The 21,144-nt window shown below is 55.7% G+C and overlaps 2 protein-coding genes across 7 annotated transcripts; one reads left to right on the forward strand and one right to left on the reverse strand.

Annotated features, from left to right (window-relative positions):
- Positions 1-3,607, forward strand: GAPDH (glyceraldehyde-3-phosphate dehydrogenase). 3 transcript variants are annotated; one of them, XM_011982962.1, is made up of 8 exons: positions 1-72; positions 1,739-1,838; positions 1,920-2,026; positions 2,149-2,239; positions 2,330-2,445; positions 2,533-2,614; positions 2,819-3,231; positions 3,339-3,607. In XM_011982962.1, the coding sequence occupies exons 1-8, from the start codon at positions 44-46 to the stop codon at positions 3,406-3,408; spliced, it is 1,008 nt and encodes a 335-aa protein (XP_011838352.1). In that variant the 5' UTR covers positions 1-43; the 3' UTR covers positions 3,409-3,607. The 3 variants fall into 3 exon arrangements, with proteins under 3 accessions (XP_011838352.1, XP_011838351.1, XP_011838353.1); XM_011982961.1 differs by lacking the exon at positions 1-72 and having other exon boundaries at positions 684-2,026; XM_011982963.1 differs by lacking the exon at positions 1-72 and having other exon boundaries at positions 684-2,026; positions 2,149-2,233; positions 2,420-2,445.
- Positions 3,608-4,726: 1,119 nt separating this feature from the next.
- Positions 4,727-20,433, reverse strand: IFFO1 (intermediate filament family orphan 1). Of its 4 annotated transcripts, none has more exons than XM_011982959.1 (10): positions 19,594-20,433; positions 15,797-15,857; positions 15,552-15,647; positions 14,613-14,753; positions 14,333-14,341; positions 13,520-13,677; positions 13,277-13,397; positions 12,916-13,008; positions 6,725-6,855; positions 4,727-5,783 (listed from the first exon to the last, which is right to left on the reverse strand). In XM_011982959.1, the coding sequence occupies exons 1-10, from the start codon at positions 20,364-20,366 to the stop codon at positions 5,678-5,680; spliced, it is 1,689 nt and encodes a 562-aa protein (XP_011838349.1). In that variant the 5' UTR covers positions 20,367-20,433; the 3' UTR covers positions 4,727-5,677. The 4 variants fall into 4 exon arrangements, with proteins under 4 accessions (XP_011838349.1, XP_011838347.1, XP_011838346.1 ...); XM_011982957.1 differs by having other exon boundaries at positions 12,916-13,011; XM_011982956.1 differs by having other exon boundaries at positions 12,916-13,011; positions 13,520-13,701.
- Between the last annotated feature and the right edge of the window lie 711 nt (positions 20,434-21,144).

A 21,144-nucleotide genomic window follows, 5' to 3' on the forward strand; every position in this document is an offset into this window, starting at 1 on the left:
GCTCACTGTTCTCTCTCTCCGCGCAGCGCATCCCTGAGACACCATGGGGAAGGTGAAGGTCGGAGTCAACGGGTGAGTTCGTGGGTGGCTGGGGGGCCCTGGGCCGCCCACGAACTGCGTCTGCGAGCCTTGCGGGCTCCGGGTCTTTGCTGTCGTATGGGGTAGGGTAGCTGCGCCCGGCAAGGAGAGCTCAAGGTCAGCGTTCGGACCTGGCGGAGCCCCGCACCCAGGCTGTGGCGCCCTGTGCATCTCCGCCCTTGCGGCGCCATCTGCCCGGGGCCTGCCTTCCCTAGTCCCCAGGAACAGGAGGTCCCTACTCCCGCCCGAGATTCCATCCGACCCGGACCCCTAGCTGGGGACGCTTTCTTTCCTTTCGCGCTCTGCGAGGTCACGTGTCGCAGAGGAGCCCCTCCCCCATGGCCTCCGGCACCGCAGGCCCCGGGATGCTAGTGCGCAGCGGGTGCATCCCAGTCCGGAGGCTGCGCCTGCGGTAGAGCGGCCGCCATGTTGCAACCGGGAAGGAAATGAATGGGCCGCCGTTAGGAAACCCTGCCGGTGACTAACCCTGCGCTCCTGCCTCGGTGGGTGGAGTCGCGTGTGGCGGGGAAGTCAGGTGGAGCGAGGCTTCCCGGCCCCTGCTCTCAAGTTGGCCCCTGAGCTGCAAGCCCTCTTTCCCCTCCGGGTGATGCTTTTTCTAGATAATTCTCTGGTAAATCAAAGAAGTGGGTTTATGGCGGTCCTCCTGTGTCCCCTCCCTCCAGAGGTGTGGTGACTGTGGCTTGGTTCCAAGCCGGGGGGAGCTGAGTCATCGGTGGTTGGAAAAGGACATTTCCACCGCAAAATGGCCCCTCTGGCGGTGGCCCCTTTCTGCAGCGGCGGCTCACCTTATGGCCCCCCTCTTCCCCTGCCAGCCTAGCGTTGACCCCACCCCAAAGGCCAGGCTGTAAATGTCACCCGGAGGATTGGGTGTCTGGGAGCCTCGGGAAACCTGCCCTTCTCCCCATTCCGTCTTCCAGAAACCAGATCTCCCACCGCACCCTGGTCTGAGGATAAATATAGCTGCTGACCTTTCTGTCATTGGGGGCCTGGGCTTGGGCCGTCTCCCATCCCTTCTCCCACACACATGCACACACCTGTGCTCCCACTCCTGAATTCTGGAAAAGAGCTAGGAAAGGACTGGAAGCTTGCAAATTAAAGCCCTGGGACTAGGGGGTTAAAAAACAACTTCCCCTCTTCCCCCGGCCCAATCTCTGTCCCTTTTGTAGGCGGGACTTAGAGAAGGGGTGGGCTTGCCCTGTCCAATTAATTTCTGACCTTTACTCCTGCCCTTTGAGTTTGGTGATGCTGAGTGTACAAATCTTTTCTCCTTAAACGGTGCAGTTTGAAGCTGAGCTAGGCAGCAGCAAACATTCCTGGGGTGGCATAGTGGGGTGCTGAATGCCACGTGCAAAGCTTGTGCCCAGACTGTGGGTGGCAGTGCCCCACATGGCCGCTTCTCCTGGAAGGGCTTCCTATGACAGGGGGTGTGAGGCAGCAGTGGAGCCTTCAGTTGCAGCCATGCCGTAAAGCCAGGCCAGCCTGGCAGGGGAGCTCAAGGGAGATACAGTTCGACCTCTTGGGCCCTCCTGGGGGTAAGGAGATGCTGCATTCGCCCTCTTAATGGGGAGGTGTTCTAGGGCAGCTCACATACTGTGGAGAAGCCTCCCCGCCTCATGCCTTCTTGCCTCTTGTCTCTTAGATTTGGTCGTATTGGGCGCCTGGTCACCAGGGCTGCTTTTAACTCTGGTAAAGTGGATATTGTTGCCATCAATGACCCCTTCATTGATCTCAACTACATGGTGAGTGCTGCCCCAAAGCTGGTGTGGGAGGAGCCACTTGGCTGCCAGGCAGCCCCTTCACACCCTCGCATATTCCCCCAGGTTTACATGTTCCAGTATGATTCCACCCATGGCAAGTTCCATGGCACCGTGAAGGCTGAGAACGGGAAGCTCGTCATCAACGGAAGCCCCATCACCATCTTCCAGGAGTGAGTGGAAGGCAGTGGGAGAAATGTGCTGTGGGGGGCAGCTAGGGTGGTGCGGCTCCCTTGGGTACATGGTAACCTCGTGTCCCTCAATACGTCCTATCCCTGTCTCCCCCACCCCATAGGCGAGATCCCTCCAAAATCAAGTGGGGCGATGCTGGCGCTGAGTACGTCGTGGAGTCCACTGGCGTCTTCACCACCACGGAGAAGGCTGGGGTGAGTGCAGGAGGGCCTGCGGTAGGGGAAGCTGGCTGAGCCCTGCAGAGGCAGAACCCGGGTTTATAACTGTCTACTTCTCTGCTGTAGGCTCATTTGCAGGGGGGAGCCAAAAGGGTCATCATCTCTGCCCCCTCTGCTGACGCCCCCATGTTCGTCATGGGTGTGAACCATGAGAAGTATGACAACAGCCTCAAGATCGTCAGGTGAGGAAGGCAGGGCCAGTGGAGAAGCGGCCAGCCTGGCACCCTGTGGACACGCTCCCCTGACTTGCGCCCCCTCTTTGTTTGCAGCAACGCCTCCTGCACCACCAACTGCTTAGCACCCCTGGCCAAGGTCATCCATGACAACTTTGGTATTGTGGAAGGACTCATGGTATGAGAGCTGGGGAATGGGACTGAGGCTCCTGCCTTTCTCATGCAGGGCTGGCTCCTCCTCCCTGCCAGGGCTGCATGCAACCCTGGGGGCCGGGGGTTCTGGGGACTGGCTCTGCCATAATTTCCTTTCAAGGTGGGGAGGGAGGTAGAGGGGTGGTGATGTGGGGAGCACTCTGCAGGGCCTCACTCCCTCCTTTTCCAGACCACAGTCCACGCCATCACTGCCACCCAGAAGACTGTGGATGGCCCCTCTGGGAAACTGTGGCGTGATGGCCGCGGGGCTCTCCAGAACATCATCCCTGCCTCTACTGGCGCTGCCAAGGCTGTGGGCAAGGTCATCCCTGAGCTGAACGGGAAGCTCACTGGCATGGCCTTCCGTGTCCCCACTGCCAACGTGTCAGTGGTGGACCTGACCTGCCGTCTGGAAAAACCTGCCAAGTACGATGACATCAAGAAAGTGGTGAAGCAGGCGTCGGAGGGCCCCCTCAAGGGCATCCTGGGCTACACTGAGCACCAGGTGGTCTCCTCCGACTTCAACAGCGACACCCACTCTTCCACCTTCGACGCTGGGGCTGGCATTGCCCTCAACGACCACTTTGTCAAGCTCATTTCCTGGTATGTGGCTGGGGCCAGAGACAGGCTCTTAAAAAGTGGTGCAGAGTCTGGCGCCCTCTGGTGACTGGCTCAGAAAAAGGGCCCTAACGACTCTCTTCATCTTCTAGGTATGACAACGAATTTGGCTACAGCAACAGGGTGGTGGACCTCATGGCCCACATGGCCTCCAAGGAGTAAGACCCCTGGACCACCAGCCCCAGCGAGAGCACAAGAGGAAGAGAGAGGCCCTCACTGCTGGGGAGTCCCTGCCATACTCAGTCCCCCACCACACTGAATCTCCCCTCACAGTTTCCATGTAGACCCCTTGAAGAGGGGAGGGGCCTAGGGAGCCCCACCTTGTGCGTGTACCATCAATAAAATCCCCTGTGCTCAGCCAGTTCTTTGTCCTGTCTTATCCTAGGGTCTAGGGCGGAGGGAAGGGAAGCTGGGCTGTGTCAAGGTGAGACATTCTTGCTGGGAGGGACCTGGTATGTTCCCCTCAGATTGAGGGTAGGGCCTCCCAACAGCCTTGCTTGCCATTTGCTTCCTGCTCAGGCTGAGTGCTACAGAAAGCTAGCACCACTACTTCAGAGAACAAGGCTTGCTCCAGTCCTAGGCTATCTGCTGTTGGCCAAACATGGAAGAAGCTGTTCTATGGGCAGCCCCAGGGAGAGTGACTGGTGGAGGAAGTCGGGGTTCACACTGGGCTGGTGACTGGTTAGTAGACCTCAGCCTGGAGCTGAGCTGCAGCGGGTAATTCCAGCTTGGCCTCCGCAGCTGTGAGGTCTTCAGCAAGGACTCCTGCTTTCTGTGCCCGCCTGTCTTAGCTGAGGACGTCATTGTGGCCAGCCCCTAAGGTCTTCAGGAGGATTCATCTAGGTAAACAAGAACCTAAAACCATGCCCAAGATGGGCAGCGCTATAGAACCTTTAAAACTCGGTGAAGTTAGCGCCCACCTCGCACGGTTCTGAGGAAGAGATGTGTCAGGGTGACTTTCCATCATCACCCTTAAGGGAGCTTGGGTAGGGGCAAGGCGTGTCACTGAGACCTAGGTCCAGACCCCTGGCTCTGCCACTGAAAGGCTCAATTGCTTTGGGCAGTTACTCCGGGACGCCACTTTGCACGTGGACTTACCTAGTGGAGACAAAAGTACATACCTCAGTAGAGCGCACACACCTGTAATCCCAGCACTTTGGGAGGCCAAGGTGGGCGGCTCACCTGAGGTCAGGAGTTTGAGACCAGCCTGGCCAACATGGTGAAACCCCGTTTCTACTAAAACTACAAAAATAAGCCGGGAGTGATGGCGCACACCTACAGTCCCAGCTACAGGCGTGCTGAAGCAGGAGAATCGCTTGAATCCGGGAGGTGGAGGCTGCAGTGAGCTGAGACCACACCACTGCACTCCAGCCTGGGCAACAGAGTACGAGGCTCCACCTCAAAAAAAAAAAAAAAAAGTACCTACCTCAGAGTTCAAACTAGTGAATATTAGGACGTGCTTGAGACAGTGACACCAAAGTGCACATTAAATACTCGCCAGTTTCATTATTATTAAAGAATCCATTTAAATGTCAGCTCAACACAGCCTCCTATACCAAGGCATTGTGAATTGCATCTCCCCCGTTTCTCCAGGCTTTTCCAAGAATCAGCGACACTGTAGCCTGTTGGTCTCAGAGTATGACAGACACGGAGGAGGCACATGTTTAGCTAATACTTAAACAGACCCTGAGCGCACATACACCCGCGCACACACGCCCGGAGCTTCACCTTCTCTGTCATTCTGCAGTGACCAGGAGAGCAAGAGCTCCCACCTCCCTTCAAAATACTGTGCCCATCCCGGGCACTAAGGCCTCTTTAAAGCACGGCATATCCACGAGGGAGGGTCACAGCCACATACACTCCACCCAGCAGGTGGACAGCGTGAGCATGTGGACCAAAGCAGGGACAAGGTGCCCCGGCCAGCCCCAACGCCCTCCGCCGCTGACAGGGACAGAAGCCCTCTCCAACTGCGTGTGCTGCAGAGGCCATGTGTAGCCTCCAGTGGCGTTCTATTCCACGCCAGTGCCTGGGCCAGTCAGCACCAGTGCGGAAGACAGTGAGCTGGCTCCGGACAACAGGCATGGAGGAAAGTTCCCACATTCACATTCCTGATAGGTGGACAAGGTGAGGCGCCGCAATCGCTCTGGCAGCATTTTAAAGATGGAGAAGTAGCAGACACCCACGCGTGAAGGCCGGAGAGCCCCAACTGTGGTGGAAACGGCCCCAGAATGGTAGGGCCAAGCCTAGCTCCAGACACCGCAGAGCCCTGGAGAAGCCAAGCCCGAGGGAGGAAGCCCGAGGGAGGAGCGCCTGTCCCCAGGGGCCAGGCCCGGTGCACTGCTGCAGCTGATGCTCCCCTCGGTGCAGCCCCACCCGCTGCCTTGCTGAGTTCCCAGCTGCGAGGGCCTCGGTGCAAGGGAGGGGCAGGTCTCTATCTCATGGAGCTATCAGATGAGACATCGCGATCGGAGTCCTCAGCCTCGCTTGGCGGCGGCGGCGGGTCGCTAAGCGGGACCGCAGCGAAAGCAGGAGACTTTCTAGAAAAAAACACCAGTCGTCAACCGTGGGGCAGGCCGGAATCCTGAAGACGGCACTCCTCTTCCTGCCGCCTCATCCTCTGGCAGCAGGTGAGCAGTACCGGAAGCGAGGGCGGGGCCGCGGGACGGCGAGGGAGCGGCAGGGGCTGAACTCTCTCCAACCCCACCCTGACAGGGAAATGGGCCCCGCCTGTGTCTTGGGAACTGAGGCTGAGGTCAGGCACGATGGCTCACGCCCGTAATTCCAGCACTTTGGGAGGCCAAGGCGGGTGGATCACGACGTCAGGAGTTCCAGGCGAGCCTGGCCAACATGGTGAAACCCCATCTCTACTAAATGTGCAAACATTAGCCAGGTGTGGTGGTAGGCGCCTGTAATCCCAGCTACTTGGGAGCATGAGGCAAGATACTCCCTTGAACCCAGGAGGCAGAGGTTGTAGTGAGCCAGAAAAAAAAAAAGAACGAACGAACTAGCTGAAGTCACAGGAGAGGAGAGAAGCTGCCGAGCCTTCAGCACCCTGACTCTAGGGCGTTGGCTTTATGTCTATCTGCAGTATTTCTGTGATTTTTAAAAATTCACTTTCTTGTTGCGGTGTAACTTACACAGGGTCAAATGCATAAATCATGGCCCTGACGTTAGATAAAAATCTGCCCCCACAACCCTTCTGTTCCTTGCCAGTTTTCAAACTGCCTCTAACCAGGGGAACCACCAGAGCTGGTGGCCTTGGGAGGTTTCAGTCCTCCCGCCATGAATGGACACAGCGTCTTCCAACTGCCAAGGGAGAGAGCTGTGGGTCTGGGACAGCCACACCAGGTGACTCCCAAAGGGCAGCCCCACAGCAAGATGTGACCCAGTCACTGCCTGAGGGTCTTTGGGGCTGTGTTCCAACCTTTCTCCCCGCTGCGTCCCCCCGGAAGGCCCCATGCCCAGGGGAGGCGCCTACCGGTCTCCGGACTGGGTGATGAGCCGGCGGCAGGTCTCCATCTGCACGTCCAGGCCGCGCTTCATGCTACACATCTCCATGTACTCATGCAGGTGCCGGTTCATGTCGTTCTTGGCCGTGGCCAGCTCCAGCTGTGGTGGGGCAGGCAGGGCCATCAGGGTTAGCAGTTGGGGTTCACAGCGCCTCTGTTCCCCGTGCCAGGAGGCTAACAGGCCAAGAGCAGTGGCTGGGCTGGGGGCCCAGGCAGCCATTACTGAAGGCTCAGACTTTAAAATAAATCAGACCAAGGCAGAAGGCACCCAATATGCTATCATTTCCTCTGGTTTCCTGGAAATCTTTGCCTGTGGAGGAATGCAAAGGGACTGCGGCAGGCTGTGTGCTTTTAAGACTGGTAAGAGTGGTGAGGAAAGTCAGTGTGGGCGGAATGGAGCAGATCCACAGGCTCCCAGGGCCACACGGGTTCCCGCCGGGCCTGGCTCATCCCTCATCCCCTGCACTGTGAGCTCCTGTAAGGGTTAGCAACGGGTCTTCCTCATCCTGGCAGACCCAGACCTCGAAGGGAATTAACTCACTCCGTGACGTGCCCACGAGACCGCGGCATACAAGAAGCCTGGCTCACTGCTGAAAGGGGCCCAATCCTCTTACCATTTTCTCCTTATCACTTTATTTTCTCACCTAAAAGCCATTCTGAGACACTACAAGGAAGACTCCCATATTGGAGGTGCCATTGATTCTGACACATGTCCTGACTTCAGAAATGTCACACGTGGAAAACATGGGGCTCAGAATCAAAGAAATCCAGTCTCCCTCCCAGGGCCCATTCTTCAGCCCAGACTCTGAGGCAGGCAGAGGGGCAGGGCCCAGGCAGCACAAACTCTGTGCCAGGGACAGCCGACTGCCTCTCTTTGTTTTGGGTACAAAGGGCAGGGGCCACAAGGGGAGGCAAAATGAAACTGCCTGGAGATGACGTTCGTGACTGCCTGAGTGAAGAGAATGGGGAAGATACCAGCTGTGATAATCTGGATTGGACAGAGAGGGTGGGAACTTAGAGAAAGATGGAAACAGGTTACAGGGCCAGACAACAGAGATGATCAGGACAGTGACATCTGGGGTGAGATGGTGGCTGGCTGGGTGAGAAGCCCCAGTGGGGACAGCTTCAGTGGTAGCCTTGGCTCCACAGCTGGAGCCCCACAGTAGTGGGAGGAACAGGACACGGTGACTGTTCAACCCAGGGAGAAAATACAGAGCCACCAGTCCTTGTTCAGAGCAGCTGCCTACACGCCAATTTCTCCACCTTGGAAAAGCTGGAGTGCAGGGGGCTGGGTTCTGGAACCATCACTCAGGGAGACTGGGAAGAAGGAAATGAACCAAATATATTCTACTGAAATACAAGGCTAGTACTGCCACCAGTAGTCTCTGCATATGTCTATGTCCCCACTTAATTCACAGATTTACAGCAGGAACAAGGTCAGGAGGTGAACGTGCAAGTCAGGAGATGTCCTTGACAAGCTACCTTGAAAACTGCAGGCTCCCTGTGTGACCAGACTTGGGGGTGAGAGGGGAGGAGATGGAGAGAGGTGAGGAGCAGTGGGGAAGAACTGCCTCCCGCCCACCACTCCGGGCCTTGGCTTTGCCACAGGAACTGGTCCTTGCTCCATCTTAGTCACCCTGAGAGATCAAAGGTCACAAAGATAAAGGCACCTTGGGTACTCCTGAGGTCAGCAAGTCCTCCTAACAGTTCCCCTAATGCAGAAGTCCCCAAACCCCAGGCCACGGGCCAGTACCTGTCCGTGGCCTGTTAGGAACCAGGCCGAACAGCAGGAGGTGAGCAGTGGGCAAGTGAGTGAAGGTTCATCTGTATTTGCAGCCGCTCCCCATCACTGGCATACGGCCCGAGCTCCACCTCCTGTCAGATCCGCGGCAGCATTAGATTCTCACAGCAGCGTGAATCCTACTGTGAACTGCGCATGCGAGGGATCTAGGTTACGTGCTCCTTATGAGATTCTAATGCCTGATGATCTGTCACTGTCTCCCATCAGCCCCCGATGGGACTGTCTAGTTGCAAGAAAACAAGCTCAGGGCTCCCACTGATTCTACATTATGGTGAGTTATATAATTATTTCATTATATATTAAATGTAATAAAAATAGAAATAAAGTGCACAGGCTGGGCATGGTGGCCTACGCCTGTAATCCCAGCACTTTGGGAGGCTGAGGCGGGTGGATCACCTGAGGTAGGGAGTTCAAGACCAGCCTGACCAACATGGAGAAACCCCGTCTCTACTAAAAATACAAAATTAGCCAGGCGTGGTGGCACATGCCTGTAATCCCAGCTACTTGGGAGGCTGAGGCAGGAGAATCGCTTGAGCCCGGAAGGCAGAGGTTGCAGTGAGCCAAGATTGTGCCACTGCACTCCAGCTTGGGCAACAAGAGCGAAACTCTGTCTCAAAAAAAATAAAATAAAATAATTTTTAAAAATAGTAACAAAGTACACAATAAATGTAACGTGCTTGAATCATCCCAAAACCATTCCCCCCCGGGTGAGTGGAAAAACTGTCTTCCACAAAACCAGTCCCTGGTACCAGAAAGGTTGGGGACTGCTGCCTAAAGTCATTGTACTGGGAGAGAGGAGGAGTCATGATTTGAAAATACCTTTTTTTTTTTTTTTGAGACGGAGTCTAGCTCTGTTGCACAGCCTGTAGCACAGTGGCACAATCTCAGTTCACTGCAGCCTCCACCTCCCAGATTCCAGCAATTCTCCTGCCTCAGCCTCCCAAGTAGCTGGGATTACAGATGCCCACCACAATGCCTGGCTGATTTTTGCATTTTTAGTAGAGACGGGGTTTCACATGTTGGTGGCCAGGCTGGTCTCGAACTCCTGACCTCAAGTGATCTGCCTGCGTTGGCCTCCCAAAGTGCTGGGATTACATGCAAGAGCCACCGCTCCCAGCCAAAAATAGCTTAAAAGGCATTATTCCATTTAAGATATTATTTTTGTTCTTTCAGATCATGTTTTACACTGGGCACTTGAGGTCCAGGGAAGACTAGGGAGAGATGGCAGCCCGAGATCTCTTCTTCACGAAGATGGCTGCACAAAGGCCTCTACTTCGTTGAAGATGCAGTGAAAATACAGACCTTAAACCCACCATCCAAAAGAGGGAGGCAAGAATCAGGTAAGCAGGAGGGAGGAAACAGCGAGCCAGGGTAGACAGAAGGGTGGGGACGACTGGTTTCCCTTGCCATGTCTTTAGCTAGCAGCACAAATCCACGAAATCTCATCTACCTGGCCAAGAAAACCGGGTTTGATGAAGAAGCAGGACAGTTTGATGTGTGTTGGGAGAATGAGTATATAGGAAAATAATTTCTCAACTTCTTTCTCAAACACATGCAATGTGAGAGCAATAAAAATAAAGTCACTCCCTCCTTATCCACTGGTTTCACTTTCCACGGCTTCAGGTACCCAAAGGTAAACCTTGATCTGAAAATATTAAATGAAAGATTCCAGGCCAGGTGCAGTGGCTCACGCCTATAATCCCAGCACTTTGGGAGGACGAGGCGGGCGGATCATGAGGTCAGGAGTTGGAGACCATTCTGGCTAACACTGTGAAACCCCATCTCTACGAAAAATACAAAAAAAATTAGCCGGGCGTGGTGACGGGCGCCTGTAGACCCAGCTACTCGGAAGGCTGAGGCAGGAGAATGGGGTGAACTCGGGAGGTGGAGCTTGCAGTGAGCCGAGATCGCGCCACTGCACTCCAGCCTGGGCGACACAGAGCGAGACTCCATCTTGGGGGAAAAAAAAAATCTCACTCTATCCAGACCGGGACATGAACCCTCCCTCTGTCCCAAGGATCCACACTGTCTGCACTGCCTGCCCATTAGTTACTTGGTAGCCATCTCAGTGATCAGATTGACTGTCATGGTATCGCAGGGCCTGTGTTCAAGGAACCCTTACTTTTACTTCATAATGGCCCCAAAGCACAAGAGTAGTGATGCTGGCAATTTGGATATGCCAAAGAGAAGCCAAAATGTGCTCCCTTTAAGTGAAAAGGTAAAAGTTTTCAACTTAATAAGAAAAAGAATCCGATACTGAGGTTACTAAGGTCTATAGTAAGAATCTTCTATCCGTGAAATTGTAAAGAAGGAAAAAGAAGTTTGTGCCAGTTTTGCTGTCACACCTCGAACTGCAAAAGGTACTGCCACACCGCATGCTAAGTCTTAGTTAAGACAGAAAAAGCATTGAATGTGTGGGTGGAAGACATGAACAGAAACACGTTCCGGTTGACAGCACCTGGACCCAAGCTATCAGGGGGTCAGTGCTATCTTTGGTTTCAGGCATCCACTGTGGGTCCTGGAACACATGCCCTGCAGGTAAGAGGGCACTACTGTATGAATCTCCCACATGGGCTTGAAGAGAGGCTGAGAGTCAGAGAAGGCTCCATGCCTCTCCTCAAGTCAGAGCGTCAGGAAAGCACCATCTCACCAGGCCAGGAGAGCTCACAGGGGTCCCGTCCATCCCTCCTCCCACAGCAACCTCCATTCTATGGTTCCACAAATCCTTCCTTTTTTTTTTTTTCTTTTTTTTGAGACAGAGTCTCACTCTGTCACCCAGCTGGAGAGCAGTGGCACAATCTCGGCTCACTGCAAACTCTGCCTCCCGGGTTCATGTCATTCTCCTGCCTCAGCCTCCTGAGTAGCGAGTAGCTGGGGCTACAGGCGTCCGCCACCACGCCCGGCTAATTTTTTTTGTATTTTTCGTAGAGACAGGATTTCACCGTGTTAGCCAGCATGGTCTCCATCTCCTGACCTCGTGATCCGCCCACCTTGGCCTCCCAAAGTGCTGCGATTACAGGCGTGAGCCACCGCGCCCGGCCTCCACAAATCCTTCTTGCAGGTCCTAAAGCCTAGAGTTTGAGTTAAAGCACCAGCTCCACTTGCCTCTAGGTACCTCTAGAAGGTACTTCAAGGCTTGGGAAAAAGCATGGAGACTTCTGTTATCTCAGCGGCTGAGTGGAAGAAACAGGAAAGTCCCGGTCCGTCTCAGTGCTATGGCACTGATAGTGTTAATAATAATAAAATGGTCCCCACTATGCTACACTCGCTATGAGCCAGACACTGCCCTAAGCTTTCCATATGTGCATTATTTCATCCGGTCTTCTAAACAACCCTATAGGTGAGGTACTATTAAATTCCTCATTTTACAAATAAAAAGGCCAGGCGCAGTGGCTCATGCCTGTAATCCCAACACTTTGGGAGGCCGAGTTAGGAGGACTGCTTGAACCCAGAAGTTTGAGGCCAGCCTGGAAAGCATAGTGAGACCCTGTCTCTGTAAAAAATCCAAAAAATTAGCCGGGCGTGGTAGCACACGCCTGTGGTCCCAGCTACTTGGGAGGCTGAGGTAGAAGGATTGCTTGGATCCAGAAGATCAAGGCTGCAGTGAGCCTGGAGTGACAGAACAAGACCCTGTCTCAAAAAAAAAAAAAAGAAAGAAAAGAAAAGAAAGAAAAAGAAAAGAAAAGAAAAGAAAAAAGAAAAGAAAAGAAAAGAAAAAAGAAAAGAAAGAAACAGGTACAGGACAGGACACATGGCTCGTGCCTTTAATTCTAGCACTTTGGGAGGCCGAGGCAGGAGGATCACTTGAGCCCAAGAGTTTAAGACCTGCCTGGGAAACACAGGGAGACCCCATCTCTACAAAAAATAAAAAATAAAAATTAGCTGGGTGTGGTGGCGCACACCTGTGGTCCCAGCTACCCAGAAGGCTGGGGTGGGAGGATCACTCCAGCCTAGGCAACAGAGTGAAACAGAGTGAGACCTTGTCTCAAAAAAGAAAGGACAGAAAGACAAGGGAGGGAGGGAGGGAGGGAGAGAGGGAGAGAGGGGAAGAGAGAGAGAGAGAGAAAAAGGGAGGGAGGGAGGGAGGGAGGGAGGAAGGAAGGGGCTCAGAGGGAACAAGTAACTTGTTACACGTTCAGAGTGGTTGTAAGTAACAGAGCTGAGATTTGAACCAACATCTCTTTGCTTCTAGAGCCTGAGGTCTTCAGAGCCCACCAGAAGGACTATAGCTGAGAGATCACTCCTCCTCCCAAGACCTTGGTCTCTAGGGTCCTGCAGGAGGGATGAGGCCACTGCACCTGCAGCCCCACTCAGAACCCTCTGGGACACTGTGCCCCTGGCTTCCGCTCCTGCCCTTACCTCTATCTGGTCAATGGTCTCCTGATACTCCTTCTCCCGGGTTTTGAACAGGGACTCCGTATCTTTAATCACCTTCTCCAGGCTATCTTCCTGCTGCTGGAGTAGAAAGGGAAGCCGGGGAGGCCAGCCAGGGAGGGATGGGATAGGGCGCATTCCAAGGGCCAAGTCAGGGAGAGAGAGAGAGAGAGGAAGTCCGGTTAAAGAAACTGGAGAAAGAAAAGCAAAAGGATAAAGGAAGAGGGGAGACGCAGGTAGAGGATGACAGCCACATGGGGGGACAGAGCGAGGAGAGGAGCGGGGGGGTGGGCGTCAGGCTGGAGAGGCAGAGCCAGAGGGCCCTGAGGCCGGGAGCAGAGGTTACCTCTCCCTGGGCCTCTGCAGCTGCCATGGCATAGCCTGAGAAATCCTCCCAAAGCAGCAGGGTCTCCTCAGTCTCCTCCCAAGTCAGGCTGTCACAGTCGTCCTCAAAATCATACTCCCTCCTAGAGACAGGGAACCCGGGTGTCAGGGCGGGCGGGGCCTCGTCCTGGCGGGGGACTGGGGAGCTCCGGCCTCCTGGGCTGCTGTGGCATCGGTGCTACGGGAGCACGGCCTGCGGACTCACAGCTGGTTGAGCATGCGCTGCATCTCCTCGTTGATGCTGAGGGCTGTGCTCTCCTCCTCATCCCCATCGGGCTGGCGGGGCCCCTCACTCTCCGACAGGGAGGTGTCCTCCTCGACGGCAGCCTTGCGCTCCCGCTTCCGCCCCCCCATGGATGGGACCTTAATGGGAGACAAGTGCAGAGACTACAGAGACGAGGCCGGGTGCATGAGGAGAAAGGGCGGGAGCGGGAGGCCGGGCAGAGAGGGCGGGAATTGGGGAGAAGCGTGAACCAGCAGGAAGGGTGGGGCAGACAGAGAGAAAAGTCACAGTTACAATGACAGGAACAGAAACACGGACAGTCACCAAGGGCCAGGCACACAGACACACAGCAGAGGCCAGGGCTGCAGACTGAGAAGGCAGAACAAGAAGAAATCGAGAAAGAGAGAGTCAGACAAGGGAGGAAGGGCTCGCTGGGGCCGCAGTCAGATGTGCATGATGGCTCAAGAGGAAATTTATTTTCTACAAAAAGTCTTTCTGATTAAATGACTCAACTAAAAAAAAAGCTTTAGGTTGCAAGGAGGATGAGGGTGCAATGTGTACAAAGGAGAACCTGAATCACATCCAGATCTGGAAAGCCAGGGGAGAAGGGAGAGAAAGAAATGCAGTCAAGAGAACAAGAGATAGAGAGAAAAAGGGGGAAGAGCAAGGAAAAGAGAAAGGGCAGAAAAAAATCAGTGCTCAAGAGCCCAGCGGGCCCAAACTGAGGGCCAGGAGGCCTAGGCAGCTTAGAACTGGGACTGGGACATTAATAAGCTTGCATGAGATCAAACTAACCAGCTTCTTCTGTGGAGAAGGCAAGAGAGAAGATAAGAGGAAGAGAGGAGAGGAAGCAGACAGAGGAGAGAGAGGGGGAAGGGAGAGACGGCGTTAGAGACCGCTTCCACAATGCCCCTCCTGACGCTGCTCCTTACCCCCCAGCCTAGCCCCGTGAGGGCCCCAGGTGCCAGGTAAGGCTCCCCAAGCAGGAGGCAGGGCCTGCGTTCCAGGCCAGCCGCCAAGGAAGCATCTACCTGCCCCACCCACCCCTGAGAGCAGAGGGCAGCTCCGTCCTCACCTGGAACATCTGGATCATGTCCTCGCAGTTGCGCTGCTGAGCCACATCGCAGAGCTTGGCAGTGATGTCGATGCGGCGGCAGATGTCCATATCCACCTTCATGGCTTTCTCCTGGATCTTGGTGTCCAGCTCCGACAGGTTCTGTCCAGGGAGCCCAGGGAACAGTGAGGAGGCGGCCAGTTCTCCAGACAAGGACGAATGAGGCCTGGCAAGGTCCTCATCCTTCCCACCACATTGCACCGGTGCCTTTTCTGTGGAGTCTCCCTGAGCTGAGTGCACCCCTCTTCCTGGGGAGCGGGGCCCCCCCCACAGCACTGTGTGCATATACTGGGCAACGGGCAACTGGGGCCGCTGCTCCCTGGCCAAACGGAAGCCCTGAAGAGCATGGCCAGTGCCCGGGACATACAGGGGCTCACTGGAACCATTAGCGGTCCTCATCCTCCTGGAACTTACAGCCCCAGAGAGAAAGAGACACCTGGGAATTGTAAGAGTGGAGAAAGGACTATACTAATCGCAACAGCTCACACACTCTTCCAGCTAACACTGCGTGCCGGGCACCGTCCTGAGTACATGATCACCTCCACCATACTCCTGCAGAGGGCACGCCTTTATTTCCCCACGCCAAAGATGACGCCTCAGAGGCTGAGGAATCGGCCCAGGGCCCCGGTGCCAGCTGCAGAGCCTCCACCCCGGAAGCCGCTCACTAACTGCTCTGTAACCCTAGGCCCTCAGAAGCTCGCCACCTCTGTGACGCAACACCAAGACTTTTGTTCCTTCTCTTTCTCTGGAGTTAGGGGTGGCTGGGGGAAAAGGGAAGGAGAGCAAAAAGAAGGGGAGGAGCCGTGGATGGGACACCAACAGGCCAACACTAGAAGGGCCTGCTCCTCTGGCCTCAGAAGCCTCACTTCGACCCTCGGGGAAGCCTGGGGCTGCACTCACATTACTCATGAGCCCCTTGAAGACCACCAGCTCAGCCTTCAACTGTTCCACCTTCAGTGCCAGCTCCTCCTGGCAGGCATCAGCCTCCTGGGCTTCCTGCAGTTGGGAGAAACCCTGATGTTAGTGGCACTGCCGAGGTGGAAGGAAGATAAAGATGACAAGGAGGGACAGGAGATGGCAGCAGGGTCATGGGCAGACAGGGGCACCCAGTGAAGCACCAGCAGCAAGTAGGGTGCCACCCTCACCTCCTGGAGCTCATTTACACGGTCTTGCAGCTGGATCCGCACCGTGTACTCCTCTTCCCACCTGACAGACATGGGAAGGGCAGAGAGAGCTTAGGTACAGAGTGCTTCCCTGCCCCCATGGCTCCCTGTCCCCACCTCTCTGGCTCAGGCCTCAGACCCCAGTTCTGGTTCCCTGGATGGGGAGAAGCAGGGCACGGGAATGCCTGGCCAGCCAGCTGGTGACCAACTGCAGCTGTCACGTGGCTCTGTGCTTCCTGACGGGCGTCCAGCTCGCCAGCTGCCTTCCCGGAACCTCCGGGCCACACACCAGGAGCTCTGTTTGGGCAACTGCTGAGGCTCCAGTCCTCTGCGGCGCCCATCCCCGCTCAGGCCCCAGCTCAGCCAGCTGTCTGGCTGGCCTCATCGCCCACCGCCTGCCCACACCAGACCACCAGGTCCACCCGGCCCAGTCTCCCACCTTCAGTCGCACAGATCCAGGCTCCCGCCTCCTGCCCGCACCAGAACAGAGCTCGTCAAGCCCGCTGCCCTGCCTCTTGTGGTATCATTTAACCCTGTAAAAGCATCTGCAGGACACATACTGTATCAACAGAGTGGGTCAAGAGCCTGGTAGGAGACACTCAAAGTCCTTCCCCACAAGCTCCAGAAACTGCCCACCCAGAGCCTCCTCTAAGTGAGTCACAGAGAGGCGGCAGGCTGGCTCAGAGGCCAGAAGTCCTACAGCAGCATGACAGCAGTGGACACACGAGCCTGGGGTTACTAGCGCTCCAACCCAGAGGCAAAGAGAAAGCAGAGTATGTAAAGGGGCCCGGTGAGTACGGCGGATGAGAACTAGAAGCAGCCTCTTGCGGGGCCCAGAGTCCAGAGATGAAGGCTGCAGGTGGGCTGGACGACACGCTGGGCCACAGGGCAGGGTCCTAGGTAGGGCATGCTTCCCAGAGCCAGCTTTGTCATGTCCCATCAGCCATGGCAGGCGGAGCATATTCCACTCCATCACAGAGATGGAAGCCAGGGCAATGTGCTGCTTAGGACCTGCCCGGCGTTCCAGGGCCCCGCAGTCTAGCTGGCGTAGCAGCACATCTCAGACCCTGTTCCTGTGAGCTCATCCCTTCTGCCAGCCTGAGAAAGGAGGGGAACTGCACCAAGAGAGAAACTTCAACACAAGAAAGGTGGTTAGGAAGGGGCCAAGAAGACAGCAAGAAAAATGAAAATCTGAGTGGGCAGCCTCCGAAGCCTTGGCTTAAGCCCTTTCTTCCCCTTCCCTCCATCTTCCTTCCTATGTCAGCCTCTGGGTCCCATTCTCCTCACTCACAGCCGCACTGCAGTATTCCTAATAATAACTCCTCTACATCACCTCGGCTGCCCCTCCCTGCTGGGCAGAGCAGGAGGAGGCAGCCAGCCCAGCCACCACCCTGCCAGCTCCCCACACAGCCGGGCTCCCCACACAGCCCAGCTCCCAGCCTTCCTGGCTCCCAGCCCGCTTCCCTGTGTGTCCCACAGGTGCTTCTCCCCTCCCCCCTGGCATTCTCATGCACACAGTCAGGCCACTAAGGGCCATAGTTGCATCAGGTTGTATGTTTTCTTAGCTCAGCCCCTTATCTTTTCTGGGTCTTGGTTTCTTCATCTACGATGTGAAGGCATGAACTGTGGTGCCCTCATGCCCCTGGAGCCCACGAGTCCCTCGAGGAAGACAGTAAACCTGTCAAGGGCATGCTAACTCTGGACAAGATGTGTGAGGGAGGGCAGGAGGGACTATCTGACAGTGAGCTCAACAAAGCCTGGAAGAAACTTAAGGAAGGCGGTTAGCTAAAGGTTAAGCTTAAGGAAATCTTACAGGGTAAAAAATCTAAAAATGAATCACCTGGAAGTCCACTACAATTCTATTGTTCTTTAGCCAGATTTCACACAAACAGGTTCATTTTCACCTCCATTTCCATCTGGTCTCACTTACAAGGTTCTCTTAACATGGGCAGAATCTGAGAGCGATTTCCATGCATTCTGCATGAACCAAACACCACTCTTAGAAAAAACTCTATCCCTGGGTTGAAGAGAGAAAGCAGGGACCAATCCTAGGTTGGAAAAATGGGGGCTCAAAAAAAGGTCACACGCAAGGCAGGGGAGCTGAAAATAGAACCCAGGAGGCCTTCAGCTACCTCCCAGTTTAGCGCTCAAGCCATCCCAGGCCTTCCAGGCAGAAAACAGGAGTTACAGTGTTGCTATAAAGAGACCAGAATGAGGGCAAGGGATCTGGGGTGGAAGAAGAGTCACTGCCAGTATCACGTACCATCCAAGTCCAGCTACGGCCTTCTACACAGCAGTGTGCTGCAGAGCTATGAGCTAATCAGTCCCCAAGGAGTAACTCTTTCCTGCCCTGGACAGCTGGACCAAGGACAAACGCTCCTTCAGTTAAAAAAAAAAAAAAAAAAGAAAAAAGCTCCTGAGAACAGCAGTTGTTCCTGTGGTTATGGATGTATTCCAGAACTGTGCCTGTTTCACTGCTGAGTGTGTTAGTTAACTCCTGCACGGACAGAGCAGGCTGGTTCGGGTGCCAGAATGACTTCAGGACAACGGAAACTCCCAAGGACACGTAACATGGACCACAACTAAGGAAGCCAGCACAAGGACAGGACTCAAGCTCAGAAAGCCTGCTGATCTCTGATCTGGTAAACTCCAGCAGGGTGGAGATCCCTGAAGGTCGCCCCCACACCCAGCGGTCATTTCCTAGAACATTCGGCCAATCCTCACCCAGTGCTGAATCTCGGCTACACTGGGCTGCATAGGTAGTTCCCGGGCCCGCCCACAAGGGGTCATAATAGCTGAGATGAGAGGGGAGACGCCAAACCAGTCTTCTCTGACTGTCAGTCACTGCCTTCCTCCTCAAGGCATGGGTTGGAGTCTGCAAGACACTACCTCTGTTCTCACACCTGTCCTATCGACTTGGTTATCAGCCGTCTAAGGAATCCACTTGGTATACAGCCAGCACTCCTGGCATCACATCCCTTCCCCTTGCCCCTTGGGACCGGGCTCCTCTCAGACAGCCAAATCTTCATCCACAGAATGCACTGGGCCCGCCCCGCGGCCTCGCAGTCCTAGGGAGTGTCCATATCCCAGCTTCTCCCCGCTCAGTCCCCTGCTGGCTCTCCACTCTCCCTCCACCGCTGGCGTTTTATACTGCCAAGAGATTCCCCCATCAGCCCTGCTCTCCACCCTCACCCTAGGGAATTCCCTTCACTCTTTCTTTTCCCACTTTGTTGACCTACTCAAGCAATGAGGTCCCGGAGCTTTTCCTATGAAACCACAGCAGGTACCTGGTTTCCATCAGTATTCTTTGAGAAACCTTGGGCTGTGAAAGAATCACCTGTTGCAAGGTACAGCCCCTTCCTTACCACCCGCTTCCAATTTCACTCAATTTACTCTCCCAAATTGACGCTATATCCTTGCCTCCTACTTTTCAAGTTTATATCCCTAAACTGCCCCAGGGCTGAGACCGGTAGGGCTCAGACCCAGTCCCTTTCACACCCACAAAGCCCGCAGTTAAGCCTGGATGCAGAGACAAGCCGGAAAAGTAGGAATTCCCCAGTGTTCCGCTCCCAGCGTCCTTCTTCCTGTCACGAGTGGGGCTTCTGCATTCTCTGCAGATTCTAGTCTCCCTGCGTCCAATTCCTTCCAAGCTCCTCATTATACAGCACAAACTTTCCTCTCATTCTTTTCACCCCTGATTCTTCGGAACCCACACCGACTCCCGGCCCGTTGTGAGGGGCATGACACAGAGAGCCCTGTCCCCTCTTCCCAATCCCTACCTCCGCTTGTACTCGTCCCGCTCCCGCTTCACTTTGGCCAGCACGTTGTAGAGCGCGCGGATCTCAGGCGTGATGGTGTCGATTTGGACGCCCACCCCATCCGGGTGCACCCACGACAAGCCAGGCCCTTGCACCAGAGTGGGCTCCAGTCCCGGCCCGAGCCGGCGGGCGTGCGAGAATGACCAGATGGTGCCGGGCATGAAGCGGGCAGACGAGGAGTAGGCGGTGGAGGTGGAGGTGGAAGACGACGAGAGACTGGCCGCGGAGGGCGCGAGGGGGCCGGCCGGAGAGCGCGCGGGCGAGCCCAGCACCCGCGCCGACGGGCTGCAGACAGCGGCCGGCCGGGCGCCCAGCGGCAGCCCCAGGGGCCGGATGGGGCTGACGAAGCCGGTCTGCACGGCCTGGTCGCGACGACCCAGGCCCCGCCGGCCCTGCTTACCCTCCTCCAGCGCTTGCTGCAGCTGCTTCTCCAACAGCCGGTTCCGGCGCTCCAGCTCATGCACCTTGGCCAGGAAGCAGCGGAACCGGAGGTTCAGGGTCTTGAGCACGTTGATGTTGGAGCCCAGGTCATTGCGGAGGGCCATGGCGGCAGGCGGGGCCGGGCCCGGCCCGGGGGGCGAGTAGGCAGCAGGGCCGGCCGGCGAGAGAGGCGCCGGGGGTAAGTCTCCTCCCCCGGCGAAGTGGTCGCCTCCCAGTGAGTCCCCCAGCGGCCCGGCCAGGCCCTGCTGCTCCTGCTGTAGGAGGAAGAGGTTGGGGCCGAATAACGGATTCATGGCTGCGCCTTCTGCTGGGAGATGCAGACCAGTGCAAGAGCAGGGATGGAGGGCGAGCGAGAAGAGCCAATGCGGCGCCGGCGGGACAGGGTCGACCAATCAGGAGGCTCGGCGGCAGGGCAGAGGTCAGGGGGCGGGCCCGAGGGGGAAGCCAATGACAGGCTTCAATTGGAGGCCGGACCCTGGACCTTTCCGGATCTGAAGCCGAGCCCAGGGATGAGGGGCCACCGCCTGGAATCCAGCTGGGGTGGCGTAAAGCCCAGGCCCTCCAGTACCCCATGGGTTCTGGTGGCAAGCCCATCTCCCCTACGCTACTTTTTTTCTGAGACCGAGTCTCACTGTCGCTCAAACTGGAGTGCAGTAGCGTGATTTCGGCTCACTGCAACCTCAGCCTCCCAGGTTCAAGCGATTCTGAGTAGTTAGGATTACAGGTGCCTGCCACCATGCCCGGCTAATTTTTTGTATTTTTAGTGGAGACGAGGTTTCACCATGTTAGCCAGGCTGGTCTCGAACTCCTGACCACAGGTGATTCACCCACTTTGGCCTCCCAAAGTGCTGGGATTACAGGCGTGAGCCAGCATGCCCAGCCTTCCCCTACACTTCTATTGCCCTCCTCTCCCCAGAGTTCAATCACCCCTAGCTCTGACTCCAGGGCTCTCCCTTCCTGGGAAGACTCAAGGCTGCAGGAGCCTAAAACTGACTTGATTTCTCAGTAGCACCCAACCATTCCCTCTCCTCAGAAGATCCCAGTCCCACCTTCCCACCTCTACCCTTAAAG

Source organism: Mandrillus leucophaeus, unplaced genomic scaffold, assembly GCF_000951045.1.
Source record: "Mandrillus leucophaeus isolate KB7577 unplaced genomic scaffold, Mleu.le_1.0 Scaffold245, whole genome shotgun sequence".
Lineage (NCBI taxonomy): Eukaryota > Metazoa > Chordata > Mammalia > Primates > Cercopithecidae > Mandrillus > Mandrillus leucophaeus.

Coding starts and splice junctions, on each gene's coding strand:
- GAPDH (XM_011982961.1), top strand. CDS start 1,713: ATGCCTTCTTGCCTCTTGTCTCTTAGATTTGGTCGTATTGGGCGCCTG. Junction 2,240..2,329: donor CCACCACGGAGAAGGCTGGG/GTGAGTGCAGGA, acceptor TCTCTGCTGTAG/GCTCATTTGCAGGGGGGAGC. Junction 2,615..2,818: donor GTATTGTGGAAGGACTCATG/GTATGAGAGCTG, acceptor CTCCTTTTCCAG/ACCACAGTCCACGCCATCAC.
- IFFO1 (XM_011982956.1), bottom strand. CDS start 20,366: ATGAATCCGTTATTCGGCCCCAACCTCTTCCTCCTACAGCAGGAGCAG. Junction 13,398..13,519: donor CAGCGCATGCTCAACCAGCT/GTGAGTCCGCAG, acceptor CCCTGTCTCTAG/GAGGGAGTATGATTTTGAGG. Junction 13,012..13,276: donor CTGCAGAGGCCCAGGGAGAG/GTAACCTCTGCT, acceptor TTTCTACTCCAG/CAGCAGGAAGATAGCCTGGA.